Source organism: Sceloporus occidentalis, unplaced genomic scaffold (assembly GCF_023333645.1).
Source record: "Sceloporus occidentalis isolate IW3139 unplaced genomic scaffold, rSceOcc1.0.p SCAF_2, whole genome shotgun sequence".
Lineage (NCBI taxonomy): Eukaryota > Metazoa > Chordata > Lepidosauria > Squamata > Phrynosomatidae > Sceloporus > Sceloporus occidentalis.
In genome coordinates this window covers 20,232,126-20,247,602 of record NW_028316982.1, presented here as the reverse complement: position 1 = coordinate 20,247,602, position 15,477 = coordinate 20,232,126, and the positions used below count along the sequence as shown (strand labels likewise).

At 40.1% G+C, this 15,477-nt stretch overlaps 1 protein-coding gene across 1 annotated transcript in view; it reads left to right on the top strand.

Moving 5' to 3' along the window:
* The first annotated feature begins 207 nt into the window (after positions 1 to 207).
* Positions 208 to 15,477, top strand: part of SAMD7 (sterile alpha motif domain containing 7) — a 29,623-nt gene continuing 14,353 nt past the window's right edge. Inside the window, exons 1-4 of the mRNA XM_089508878.1 lie at positions 208 to 364; positions 11,683 to 11,840; positions 12,882 to 13,008; positions 14,248 to 14,384. Of these exons, the coding sequence (XP_089365004.1) occupies positions 11,738 to 11,840; positions 12,882 to 13,008; positions 14,248 to 14,384 (367 nt within the window). The 5' untranslated portion in view covers positions 208 to 364; positions 11,683 to 11,737. The remainder of the gene's footprint in view (positions 365 to 11,682; positions 11,841 to 12,881; positions 13,009 to 14,247; positions 14,385 to 15,477) is intronic.

Sequence of the window (15,477 nt, the reverse complement as noted above, 5' to 3'; positions counted from 1 at the left end):
AAGTCTAACAACAGCTTAACAGGTTAAATGCTGAAATAGGTTTATCAGATCAGTGGGATGTGCTACTGTAATTACGTTTTCTGCAGCTTGCCTAAGAGATGGTGCAGGAGAAGGACCTGTGATGTCAGAGTGGGGAGGGCTTAAAGACAAGGGATGAAGGCTAATCAAGATAAGTTGAGTTAGTATTTAAAGCAAAGTCATCGTTAGTTAAGAGTTTTTTTGAGGGGCTAATCGTGATGTGTCTTAAACTCTGGCAAGCAAATGACAGCAGCAGCCTGAAGCAAAGATCTGCAGCGAAGACACGAAACCTGGGATATTCACTGCAATCTTCTCCTGTGTCAAAACTAAAGCCTTGGCAACTCCTGTAAGTATAGGCAAAGACCCATAGCTTATATAAAAGTGACTTGAAAGTACACTGAAGTCTACGAAAGCTCATACTGCCAATTTCTTTCTCTCAGTTAGTCTCAAAGGTGCTACAAGATCTCTCTCTGACTTAGAATATATAAGCCTATACTTTTAACATAGCTTTTCTATTGAAGGATATTTTACTTTGGGGTATTTACAATAGAGGGACAGTTCAGCATTGCTTTATATTTACAGAGAGCCTATATTTAATATGTACTGTTAATGTTGATAAAGAGTCTCTGCTAGAACATGGCCACATAGCCTGAAAAACCCACAAAAAACTATGTTGATAAAGAGCTTTGTCTTACTTGGTTTTTTTTGTGGGGTTTTCAGGCTATGTGGCCATGTTCTAGAAAATTTTCTTCCTGACGTTTCGCCAGCATCTGTGGCTGGCATCTTCAGAGACTTTTTCCAGGCAAAGCATTCTCTGAAGATGCCAGCCATAGATGCTGGCGAAACGTCAGGAAGAAAATTTTCTACAACATGGCCACATAGCTCAAAAACCCCACAAAAAAAACATGGATGCTGGCCATGAAAGCTTTCGACTTCACTTTGTCTTACTTGTTTGTATTGAACTTTGAATTACATAAACCAGTCTGACCAAGTATGGAAAGGTGGGACGCAAACATTGAAAACAAACAAACAAGAAAATCCTAGGTTGTTGAATTTACATTTCTAATGCTAGCTACATGGTTCTCAACTCTATGTGATGATGCTTTCATTGTAGTGTAAGAGAAATAATACAATTTTCCTATCAGCCTGATGGTTTGGAGTTATTGAACATAGCATGAATTTCTCTACTAATTTTAATGGGACAGAACTGGTTTAAATGGAAGACTGTTGCTTGATGATCAAGTTTTGTGTTGAGATCTCATGAAAATGATGAAGTACACAAGATCCATACTGACCAGTAAAAAGACCTATACTACTGGAATTTTAAATGATAAATATCCAGTGATTTTCAGCAAATCATTATTTGTTGTACTGGATTTTTGTATAAACCATCCTGAGAATTTTATTTGAAAAGGTGCTATATAAATAAGTATTATTTACACATTTTGATCAGGAACTACAGATGTTGCTAGGTTTGCGGAGAGACGCATGTCCTTTTCCAAGTTCTGGTGGCCTCTTCCATTCACAACTCAAGAGATCTCCAGCTCTTTTCCTGCTCATTAGCTGCTATAAAGAAAACATCCAACACTCATTGGACTAAACTCTATTGCTTGTTCTGACTAGAATAAACCCACTAAATTGGTGAGAATTATCTATGTGTTGACTGACCATTGAACATTTGCTTGAATCAGAGTGACTAGATATCCTCCTTTTCCAAGACATGTCCTACATTTCAACCTTCTGTCCTCTATTTTGAGCATAACTAAGAAGCATGAATTTACATTTATATTTATCTTTTATTTTGTGATGTCTTACATTTTTCTCAAATGTCATACATTTTGTGACACTTTGTCTTCCTTTGTGGTATGACATCTGGTCATTATGGCTTGAATGTATCTACTCTAGTTGGGATTAACCAACAGAATGCCAGCCATTGCAGACCATCATCAAGAAATATGACTGAGAATGTATAGACAGCTAGCAGCCACAGCAATATACTTCTTTCCCTTTGGTTTCATCTGTGGCTGAAGTTTTCCCAGGGCCAGCCCTCTCAGCCAGAATGGACATTATCAGACAAGGGAAATTGGAAGTATAATCCAATGGCAATCCGAACGCAATCATAGGGTTTAACGTTATTGCATGATAGACTACCACATGCAATTTTGGGCAATGGGAAGGCAGTCTGAACGCAATCATGGGGTTTCACGTTATTGCATGAGAGGTGATCACACACAATTTTGTGGAATGGCAAGCTATTTTCGGGCAATGGGAAGTCAGTTTGAATGCAATTTGAATTCACGTAAATTCACTGAACTAGCGAATTCACGTGAATGGGTTTTGGCCCCACTTTCTTTTCATTCGAAATTAAGAGAAATTCCTCCCGTGTGATAAACTCCTAGGGGGCAGCTGTCTCACACAGTAAAGTAATCTCCAGGAGTCATAAAGAGACAGAGAATGGCTAGTTATTTAATGTCAGTTATATTTTTATTGCTAGGTAGTTATTGGGTTTTAGTCCCTATGTGCTAAATTAACTTGGCTGACTTTAGATACTGTGCAACTTCACTGATGGAGCCAATGGGAGGCACCATTTGGTATTCTTTTCAGGCAAGAAAATGTTTTGGGATGCTTCTAGTTGCATTGATTGCACTGAATCTTCTATTTTGGTGACAGACTGATAACTGTTAAACTAAAACATGCACAACAAGTGAAATGAGTTTGGTCTGGCAGTCCTGTAGCACAATTATAGCACTATAATTCCACTTTAACTACCCTGACTGCATCCTATTTAGAGTCCTAGGCTTTGTAGTTTGATGATGCACTAGAACTCTCTGGCTGAGGATTCTAAATACTCTTTCCTAAATTATGAACCACAGGATTCCATAGGATGGAACAATGTCAGTTAAAGTGGAATCATAGTGCTATAATTGTGTAATGTACAAGGGCCCTAATTGAAAACCTGCCTGTTGTTTTCTGAGTGCTCCAGCTTAGAAAAGGATGAAGAGGAAGAAATAGAAGGGGGGAAAAAGGGGGGGAGGCCCTACCAGAGAGGGGGAAGGTAAAAGCTGGTGAATGCCTCAGATGTCACTTCAGCCCTATTGGCAAAAGCAAGTCTTTGGAAATGTTGGAAGCTCTGCTGTTGAAATATTTCCTTTTGTGGACCCCTTATCCTTTAGGACTGTGTTCTTAACAAATAAAAGTATTTGTGGCACCTTTGAGACTAGCTGAAAGATAGATGTTGAAGCCTGAACTTTTGAGGACTTGAGCCTATTTTCTCAGATGTGTTGGGTGATGAAGTAGGCTCAGGTCTATGGAGTTTATCACACGGAAGGCAAATTGGTAAAATCCTGTGCAGAATCAGGATTTTATAATCCAGGTATTGTTTGTCAGATGAGTTGGCATGAAAAAGAAATAACATGAAAATAATTTGAATGGAAAGCCTCCTTGTACTTTCAGAATTTAGCAAAAATAAAAAGAAGCTGGTTTTCATGACTTTGCATTTGGGTTATTTTTGGGTTATTTCTCTTTCATGCAAATGTCTTCCGAAAAACATCCCACAAATGCAGTTTTTTTCAACTTTCTGTTTGGGTTAACCCTGAATGTCATCTGTTTAAATTTAGTTTCTGCACGGAATTTGTCCCATGTGATAAAGTCCTATGAAAACTCATGCTACTAACTTCTTTCAGTTGTTAGTTGCAAAGGTGCTGCAATATCTCTTTGCATACTGATTTTCCAGACTAACACAGCTATGTCTTTAGATAAAGTACAGTCTGCCCTACTTCTGGTTTCTTTAGACCCCATTAAAAATATACCTCTCTGGGGAAGAAGTGACAGCTGCCTCTGGAAAGAATAAATCCAGGATTTTAGCTTAGCTATGAGTGGGGAGCAGCATCTCCCCCTTCCACACATACAAACACATCCAGACATAAGGTGGAAGTAAACATAAGAGGTTCCTCTCTTTCACTTTCAGTGTGAACTTGGTATTTATGGCTCCAGACAACGGGATGAGTTACTTTAGTTACTATACTTTACTTTTCTCTAGAGGTTCAGTGGCCGTCAACATGCTATTAAGCTATAAATCTTATGAGGTTCTTTATTTTTTTTTATATCTGTTTTTTATTTACAAATTTATATTCACCTTTACTATCATGAGAACTAAGTGCTATACGGCCGTCCCTCCCTTTTTGTGGGGAATCCATTCCGGACTACCACCACCACCCCCCAAAATGGAAATTTGCATTTATTCAAAGTCCATTAATTATAATGGGTGTGCGCTCCTGCATGTGCGCCATTTTAATCCCCCTTCCCTGCTTTGCCGTTGCAAAAAACAAGACTGCAGACTCCAGGTCTGCAAATCAGAAGGGACGACTGTAGTGTGAAGTGCTTCTAGTCAGAGTTCCAGCCAGTCATGCTTTCTTCCAGAATATTCTACTCTTCTCTTATTTCTGTTCCTCTCAGCATTCACCACTCTTGTGACTCCAGATTACGTTCAGCCCATATTGGTCTGGTTTGGAACCTCTTACAATTCCTTTTTTTCTTAAAATTTTGTGTATATCTACCAACCACAAACCTCTAGACAGTTACTTGTAAGAAGAATGAATACAATGAGATGCTGTATGTAGCCATTCATGGTTGCATGATGGTCAGGCTCCCAGAGTTTCACTTCATCCTAATTTATGGCATAATTTAAGTTCTTTCTTTTTTTGAACATCACAGTGGGGGGGAAAGATAGACATGAAAGGGGAATTTAAGAAGAGTAGAGAGGTAGGTAGCCTACCTGAAATATAACAGAGTCAGTTCTACATGTGTTTGGCAGAACATCACGTTTGGGCCACCCCTTCCTCTCCTATGCCACTAATCTGACTACTGCTGGAGCAGTAGTCCCCCATGGACTATTAAAGGCTGCAGGAGAGTGGGGTGGGGTGGCCATAAAGCATCCAGCTACTTTTTTTTTTCAGCTGGAAGCACAGAGAGTGCTTATCATCTGTATCTCTGAAACAAAGATCTTAATCTCCTGGATCTCTGGATCATTCCAAGCAGTGTTCCCCTGCATTTCTGATTTCTGAAAATCCTTGGGGAGGATGTATTCAATATGCTTCTGGCTGCAAAAATCCAACTGGACACTGCTTGGACACACACATGTGCACATGCACATACACACCACTAACTGGATGTGGGATACATCCCAGCAGCATGTATACACTGGGTTTTGTGCAAGGAGGAATTGAATACTTCTTGCACAACAACTATGTAAACACATACACAGGCACGGTAGTAATTTATACCTGGGTATGTTGCTAAAAGAAGTCCAGCCCAAGAGTGAAGAGGGAGGGAGGTGGATTGATGTCTGAACCAACATTTAGTTCCTGATATATGCTAGAGCTTAAATATATGTTACTTGCGACATGCTGAAGTGATGTTCATGTTCTTAAAAATGAAAACCAAGCATGAGAAGCCCCTGACCTGAAATGGGACCATAGCCTGCAAGGAGGGAAAGTTTGACTTTTCTATCCTGCACCATAGTCCTGAGGGCAAAATATCACATACCTCATTGCAAATAATACAGTAGTTCCACCCCCTCAACAACAACAAAAACCCAACCAACTCTGCATTGCTACCAATGTTTACTCTTTAAAAAAAAATCAGTATTCACTGCATGAGGGGCAATAGTTTACAAGATCAGGGCAGGGGAAGGAAATGGTTAAACCCCCCCCCCCCCACTCCTGTATTGTAGTCCTGATCTAGACCATATGATTCTGAAAAACATGAACCCAAAATTTCTTCAGGCTACAAATTTAAAGTTGGTTCCCTTTAATCTGCTTTAGCAGATATATAGTATTAACATGTTTTGCAATGGACATTGTTCTACAGACAAAACTAATGAAGTGCTAATCAACATATTTAAAGTAATATGCAGTTAAAATCTCATTTCAATTGTAAAACAGGGTTCAAGAATGAATTGCTTTTTATTTTTATTTTTTTTAATCTGTCTCCACCATAGTCTCTTCGAAAAATTGCTCTTGAAAAATGATTCATGGCAGTTATAAGGCCTTCCCTAGTTACTTATTTCTCGAGTTGCAATTTTGACTCAACTTTGTACTCTCCCATTTTTATAAAGTGACTTTATGTTTAGTTACCTCAAAAATGAAACAATGAACAACCATTACCACCTTTCCTTTAGATGTTACATAAAGCATCGAAGCTCAGAATGAACAAGCACTCAACCAAGTGATATTGCCCCTCTACCTTGAGCTAAGACCACATCCCCATAACTATAAAAGTAACTAGAATAACTAAGAAGATACCACTACACTGAAAAAGGCTAATATTGTCCACTCCAAATGGAAGATGTCAGAAGATGAAATTAAATGGTGAAACCCAAATAGGTTCATTCAATCAGTGGGAACCTGGTAAAGTATATCAAGAGAACCTAGGTGGTGTAGTGATTTGGGTGTTCAACTAGTATACATTCTTGGCCATGGAAACCCACTGGTGAGCTTGGGCAAGTCACACTCTCTCAGCCACAGAGGAAGGCAAAGGCAACCCCCAACAAGAAAAACCCATGATAGGTTCATCTTAAATTCTCCTTAACCTGGAAATGATTTGAAGGCACACATGACAACAAAGGCAAATCAGCACTTAAATCCCATACACTCATAGAATTATAAAGTTGGAAGAGATCATAAAGGCCCCAAGTGATTAGCACCTGATCAGTTATGTCTGTGGCATGATGTCCAAATAAATTCCATTAATTCCAGGAATGAGAGCCAGCATGTTGTAGTGCTATGAGCATTGGACTAGCATTGGAATCTGGGAAGTCAGGGTTCAAATTCCTGCTCAGCCATGAAACCCACTCAGAAAACTTTCTCAGCCTTAAAGGAAAGCAATGGCTAACTTCTGAATGCATCTTGTCAAGAAAACCCTATTATAGGGTCTTTGTAAATCAGAGTCAGCAACAACAACAATTCCAGCTGGACTAACAATTAGATTTAGCCCAGATTGGTCATTTTAAAATCTGATGCTACCAAGGACTGAATCAACCATTTAATCCCATATACCACTGAATGTAATGCTAATAGTTGTGACATAAACAAATAGCAAAATTAAAATTATACCTTCAAATTACAATATTATATGCACAACCTAAATGTATATACATATGCATAGTGAAGATTTGGTTAAAATGGGATGCTTTTAAAGAAAACTCAAAAAGAATTTTAAAAATTCAAAATTCTAATTTTAAAAAATTCTGGGGCCTCTCCTTTCTCCTTTCCACTCCCACCCCCTCAAATCATTTTAAAGAGAAGCAGATTAATGCCTGTTTCTGCCCAAAGATAGGTGTTTGAGGAGCAGTGGTGTCACCCGCCCTTCGGGTGTCACCCAGTCCAATTTGCACCCCCCTCCCCACATCCCCCTAGTGATGCCACTACGTCTGACACTGGATTTCTGCTGATAGAACAGTGGATGCTAGAAAAACTGGGAAGGAACAATCCTTTTTCTCACTGTAAGCCTCTTGTTCATTCCCCCAAAATAGTGTTTGTGTGTGTTTGTGAGAATCCTGGGAAACCATCCAGAACTGGCTTTCAGGAGACATGGAAGGGCTGCTGTGAAAAGGGGAAGGAGAGAAAGTTCTGAAATTTCCACCAGCAGAACATTGGATTTCGGTCTTTAAATGCACTTGTGGCCCCTTTCTCTAGAGAAATGGGATGTTGAGTATAGGTCTGTGTTGTACTTAAAAATAATTTTAAAAACGTATGTGAACTGAAGGGAAACCAATAAGTCTCTTTCAACTGTGGAACATGTTGTATTACTAGAGAACAGGGAATGAAAAAACAATTATCCTTCGGCTCTCTAACTGCATGCGTTGCAAAGGGGGACATGGACATGAACACCTGCACATACACATACACATGCTTGGGCTCTCATAACATGATTAAGTGCATGCAAGTGCTTTTAGTCCACAAAGATTCTGGCCTTCTCCCCATGCCTAATGAAGAGAGACAGAATTAGCACTGGGTGAATGCTTCTGCCTGCTGCCAAGAAGGGTTTGTTGAGGGTAAAACTCTAAAAGTAGAGATTAACTTGCCTTCATCCCTATAATGTGCTGTACAGCCAGCATTTGCTGAATAGGATCAGAAGAAGAGTCATACATGAATGCAGCCCTGGCCAGCTGGTGCATATGCTTTTATACACACCCGGCTTCAAGGGTCTTAACTATTTTATAATCCTTATGAGGTGGGGCTGTCATTCAGTGGAGAGCCTCTCGTTTGCATGCAGGTGGTCCCACATTCAATATGTTACATCTCCAGGGAAAAGGACCCTGCTTTAAAGCTTCTATCTATAAGTTGGAGGAAACAAGGTTGGACTACATTCCCCTCTCCTTCCCCTTCGTGCCAGTACAGTCTGTCTCACTCTCAGGATCCTCCATCGTTTCTTCTCATTTCTTTGCAAAACTTGGGTAGAAATGCTGTACATTAATGTTAGCCATTTGAAAGAACAGTGAAACTTACTAAAGAGTGAATCTGATTAAATAGCTTCTCCAAGGCTCTTATCGCATGTGAGACTGGAACTTAAATCCAGAGTCAGTTCGAATTGAAGGGGAACTAGAGTCAATTCGAATCCATGGCAATTCAAGTGATGAATTATCACACTTGAAGAACGAAATTGTGGTGATTCCTGAGTCAAAGCAGAGTGAGTGCACATTAAATTACCACACCAGTACATACCATGCAGATTCAACTATTCGAATTGAGACCCTTGCACATGCTCAGTGGGGCTCTGAACGCATCATGAACCTTTGCAGTACGGAGTGAAGAAGGGGGCCACTTCCTAGTTCCACTTTCACATGAATGCTAGCCTCACGTGAATAATGGCTTCACGTTTCTTCCTCCCTTCTATTTTCCCATCCCTGGCAGCCAAATCCAACCGGGTCGTCCGTGTCAGAGCCCCCATCCATTTCAACCACATCTACATTCTCCTCATCCATTTCAGCTACAGCTACATCTACCCTCCTGTCATTCTCCTCATCCACTTCAGCCACATCTATCTACATCTATCTTCCTGTAATTCTCCTCATCCATTTCAGCCACATCTGCATCTATCCTCTCTGTCAGAGCCCCCATCCATTTATTATTATTATTAAGGATTATTATTAATAATAATGATAATAAAATTCTTTCACTGCAAAATAATCAGTGTAGAAGCTGCAGGTTTACTTGGAAGTAAAGCCTTTGGAGCGGAAGGAGACCCATTTTGGAGTAGTGCAGAAATGATCCGGCTTCCCTTATTTTCCATGCTCCCTAAAATACCACTTCCCTGAATCCAATCCACTCTCCTTCCCTTTGTAACAGTTGCCTTCTCTTAGGTTGCATCTGCACTGGGGAAATAATCCGGTTTGACTCCACTTTAACTGTCCTGGCTCAGTGCTATGGAATTCTGGGAACTGTAGTGTCGTGAGACATTGAGCTTTCTCTGCCAGAGAGCTCTGGTGCCTCACCAAACTAATAACTCATTATTATTATTATTATTATTATTATTATAAATAATAATTATTATTATTTTAAAAACAATTGTTTTTTATTATTATAATTATTATAACTATTCTCCATGCTCCCTAAAGTACGACCTCCCTGAATCCAATCCACTCTCCTTCCCTTTGTAACAGTTGTCTTCTCTTAGGTTGCATCCGCACTGGGAAAATAATCCGGTTTGAATCCACTTTCACTGTCGGCTCAGTGCTATGGAATTCTGGGAGCTGGAGTTTGTTGTGGGGTCTTTGGCTCGAGGGTATGGAATTCTGGGAGTTGGAGTTTGTTGCTCCCCTCAGCCTCCAATGGTCCCCTTCTTTGCTCCCATCTCTCCCTCCAGCCTCCTGTTTCATCCCCTCCATCCCTGTCATCTACATCTAAATCTACCCTTCTGAGCACCGTAAGCAAATGGGCAAAATTTCAGCACAGCATCATGGGAAATGCGGGACCTTGGAGGTTGGGGGGGGTGTACCAGGATGGAAGCAAAGTTGCATTTTACACCAGAACAATTTGGAGTGAAATTGAAGTGAGCTTAGAAGCAATTTTTGTGAATTCGCTTGTTACCGAATTCACCAAAATGAGGAGTCACTTTGGATTCACTGCGGAAGTGCCTCAGAATGACCCACCATAGAAAGCAATCACGTGAGATAATACATCAGGTTTTAGCGTGAATCCCCGTGGTTGGACCCGCAGTCGCGTCGGAACAGAGCTGCAAAACCCTCCGTGTGAAATGAATAGGAACCCTATTGCTTCATACCAAATGCTTATCTAGTCCAGATTTCTGTTCATACTACTACTATAGGTTTTAGTATGAACTTTACTACAGATTTTAGTGTGAACTTTAAAGTACAACTCCACCTTCTGTTTCTGAAGCAACTGATATGCAAAGCACATTGTTCTGGAATTGGTATTGGCACTGGCATACAGTCATCTTGACTAGTTGCCATTGCTGGTTCCAACCTCCATGAATTTATCCAGTCTCCCTTTAAAGTCAACCAGATTGGCAGTCATCACTATATCCTATTCCACAGCTGACCTACTGTATATGCTATGTGAAAAAGTGTTTCCCTTATTCTGTCCTGAATCTCTAGCCCTTCAGATCCACTGGATGACCACTGTACTAGGATTATTTTATAAGAAAGGGAGAAAACTTTACTTTCCATTTAGCCTATTGTATCTACTTTCTTTACTCCATGCACAAATGTATATTTCTCTATCCAGTACTACTGAGAGCATGTTCAGATTCAAGTGAAAATTCTACCTGCGCCACAAGTTTTCCTCAAGGTTTCATGAAACCTGGGTGGAACACACAGTCCCTGCCATGCACAACAGCATGCTTCCTGTCCTCCACCACTGTCTCATTTCACTTCAATTTACAGCAACTGTATGAATGAAAACTTCCAAGTCACATTGTATTTAACAGCCCTGTTCAGATGTCACACTCACAGCTCAGAGCAAAGCAATGAATTGGAAATGGAATCTTCCATGCCCAAACTGGTATGGAGTCAAAACAATATATATACTGGGATCACAGTCACCCCAAAATCAGCTGCACTGAATCCCATATGGATATGATCAACTGCTCAGAAAAGCATCTGAAGGCATGTGAAGGTCCAAATAGCAGCCAGCAACCATCTGAGGAGAAGAATGTCCGTAGAATGAAAAATCCATCTGGGGAGAATGTATAAGCCATATTCAAGGGAAAGGAATGTAAAAGTCTAATAGCCACAACTGAAAATGACTCTTGGTGTACACACAGTGCCTCCAAGCATGAATTCCACATTGATCTCAGGAGCTATGCTGGGACAAGGAGGTAGACTTTTAGATATCTGTTTATTTATTACACTTATATATCACCTTTCCTGTGGAAGCTCAGGGTGCTACAAATAGTCTACCTCCTATTTTTATCCTCACAAAACCCCTGTGAGGTTGGTTGAGGGAGAATGAATGGATTAAAGTTTGCCAATGAATGACATGTTGAAGTGGGAATTTAAACCTGGAATTTAAACCAGTCCCAATCCAACATGAAAGGTGCCACACCTTTGCTCTTTCATGTTAATCCCAGGTTTATTGCTATTTCCAGTGCATTTGTTCCATTATATATTCTTTAAAGCCCACTTGCTATTTTTTTTCCTCCCAGGTGATACCAATTAGACTGATAAGTGGTGGAAAAGTCAGCTGTTTCCCTCCATAGCATGACTCCTCGAGATCACATGAGAAAGATGTCAATCCTTGGAGAACAGGGAACCTTGGAAGATAAGCATTTATATCGGCTAGCCAGTGGAATGGCAGCAGGTGGTAAGTTGGAAGGATAGCTCATAATGGAGGAAATTTGGGCTGAGAGGTAATGGGTACAATGTCTATCATCCCATTTCACTTCACTGAACATCCTGCACATTTATTGGTACAGAAAACCAAAGTGATATTACCCCATGTATCTAACAGTTCTTCATAACCCCAAAGAGTAAAAATGCTTTCATATTACTCAAAAGGCAGCTGAATACATTTATAATTCCATTTTCCTCTGTGTGATGAGACAGACATAAAGTAATATTTGAGAAATAGTTTATCAGTTAAATCCTTGGAATCCTGAAATAAGGGAGCAGAGATTTTGTTTTAGTTCATTTACTGTTTAGATTTTATTTCTGTAATTATTAAAATATTTATAGGCTACCATTTGGAAGGTCCTTGTAGCACTGAACAGAACAGATAATGAAACAACTTTTAAAACAAGAAAGATAAAGATTAAGAACAGTGCAGTAAATACCTCCAAGAGAACAAACCCTTAAAAACTAACACTGAGCAAAATCAGCAATGTCTTTATTGTCTGCCAGAAGCTCAGCTATGTACAGTTTAATGCCCTACCTTCAGTAGCACAGAGGTTCTATAACCTGAGTACTGTCATAGAAAAGTATCTGCCTAATCCTTTTCAGTGTTGGGAGATTGTAAACTATGGATGCATTCATACTTTGTAGTTCGTGGCTTCTTTTATTCTGAACTGAAAAGCATCTGTTTAAGGCACTGAACTGTATGGACAGTGGCGAGAGAGGATCAAGAATCTGTGTGTTTCACTAGGACTCAAGGAGACCAGGATTCAAATCATTACTTGGCCATAGAAAGGACCAGTGTACTACAGTATATAACACACATATCAGAAAATGTATTGGCTCTACACCAGTTGCAGCTTCTAAAAAGTCTTCAAATACCATTCTACATGGATTGCATTACTGAAATCTGTAACAGGAATCCATTTTCCTCCCACGATAATCTGTTTTTTTAGTTGCAACTGCTGCATCTAAAATCTGTATTTAAACCAAAATACAATATGATTTGTGTTAGAGTTGCGACAGCGGCAAGAGATGATCATGAGAAACCAGATGATGGCGGTAAACCCACAACTTATGGCAGGAGGCCAGCAGAGAATCCAGACAATTCCCTCACAGTTTGAACCTCGGTTCATGGAAAGGTATTGCTTTTTTAACTTTTTTAAAAAGAAGTTTTGTCTAGCTATTGTTGAACAAACCAAGAGGAAAACATATCCTGCCATAGATATCATACTGCTGAAAGAGCTTTCAAGTACCTAAACAATGATATAATGTTGACATTTTAAACCAGAGGAGAGGAGAAAGTGTGGGTGTTAGTCTCTCTATGGCCCATGGCCAGAGATTCTTGATGGTTGTGTAAAAAGATGAACATGGTCTTGTCTGTTTTTTCTTCATCTATATACTGGGTGGGGGAGTGGTTGTGATTGTTAGCTACGCTGGTTATCTTGACAATCAGACAAAAGAGTAGGACAGTACAGTACTGAACTGACTGGGGCCTCAACAGCATGAGTGCCTCTCCCTATCTATACCTGCCAGGGGGTTGATGTCTACCTTTGGGTCTTATCAGTGAGGCCACAGAGTATGAGAGGTGATGAGAGAGGGCCTTTTTGGCTCTGGCACCCTAAATGTGGAATGCCCACTTTTTTAAAGTCCAGTTGACACTAATACTGGGTTTTCTTAATGGTGTTAAGCCAAAGCATGGCTTCTTAATATAGCCTTTGGGGCCTTACTTACATTTAAATGTACACATACCTTGTTTTGAATTGTTGTTCAGCTCTTTAAGCAGTTTTAACCTGTTGACTGTTTAAAATATTTCATTATTTTAATCTGAAATTGTTTGCAGTGTTTTATTTGTATGCCACCTAGAGACTCCAGAATAATGGGTGGGATATAAATATTTTAATAAATAGAATTTTGTAACCAGAAGCACTGCTCCTTTTTGTCAAGCTACCCAATGGCCCTCGAATCAATGGCAGGCAGTCCAGAGCTTGCAGAAGTTATTTTTTAGATGGCAACTTTGGAGAGATAATGTCAAAGCTGGCTAAGTGCAGAAACTCCTGGGTGCTGTAAGTTGTTATGTTAAGAAAGTTTATTGTGAATTTTTTATTATTGCACTGATGGAGGCACCATTGGTGGCAGATTTAATCATTCCTACTCAGAAGTAAGCGCTGTTGGTATTTACTTGTATTCCATGTTTTGCTGGTCTTACATGGCCAAAGGGGGGGGGGATGCTAAAATGATCTGGTCTGGGTGAGATACACCACATATTATGTTCAGGAAATTTTCAGACAAATAACCTTTCTGTACAAAACCTACATTTTTACAGATGCGACTGACCCATGTTTGGAATGCATTAACTAGATGTCTGTTTTCCTTCTTAGAGATTTGTTACCTTCAGCTGAGATGTTGGCTCCAAATGACCCCAGGCAGATTCATGTAGCTTCCCACCTTGGACCTGCAGTCCCACAACATGCCAACATGCCAAACCTATTATCCAATCGTGTTTACCAAGGGCCAGGTAAGAAACCATTAAAAAAAATACACCACAAACTGGACAGTAAAAAGTAAATAGCTCTTATTGTTTTCTTCTAATGAAGGTTATGAGCATATCTAAATGCATTTCTGAGCGGTAAACAGTCTGCTGATTGTACAAGAGCTTACATCATGTAGCAATTGGTACAATGAGGTAAGGCAAAACAGTAAGCTTTGGCCCTATGCTATCTTTCCTGAAAAATAACCTTTCCACCCAGTATGAACCATATGCCCATGTGAATAAGCCATCCTCATGCAATTCACCTGCTGTTTTTTTTTAAAGCAAATTGGTCTTGGATATCTAAAGTTATAGCTTTGAATTGATTAATCAATTGAACATTTTTGATTAATTGATAAGGTCACCAGTGAATCAGAAACAGACCTGCTTTTAATTATTCTCCTTAATACAATAGCTGATGGAAGCCAAGATCCAACAGAGGATCTGGACAGAGTAATTACACCAATGTGGCTATACCATGGGAGTGCTATATCACCTGTATACTGGATTGCACCAATTGCATCTGTGTAGTTCTCATCACACCAATGTGTGTTCCTCAGCTGCAATAGTAGATAGGCCCCCAACCAAAATGAAACAAGGAGTGTTGCTTCCCTCCCACTGCTGCTGCCCTGTGCTTCCTTTTGGGGTAAGAAGCATAGAGCAGGGCAGTGGGTAAGAATGGAAGACATGGCAGCACACTGTAGCCACTGGTAGAGATGCGGTACTGCTGCCATCCAGCAGCCCCTTGCAGGTTTGGCTGGGCTACTGGCCAGGCAGAAAAGTCATACTCACTCAGCCTCACAGGAAGCCAATGGCCAACCTCCTCTGAACAAATATTGCCAAGAAAACCCCATGATAGGTTCACCTTAGGGTTGCCATAAGTCAGAAATGACTTGAAGGCATGCAACACACAACATGAAAGTACATAACAACAACAATAAAAGATCTTACACTGCTCAGAGCAATGCAGCTCCCTGGTGCCCTTTCATTCCGTCTAATTAGTACTCAGAATGACATGACCCCCACAAAGTGTGGCTAGCTTCCAGCCACACTTTATGGAGAGTGCCTGAACCATTATATT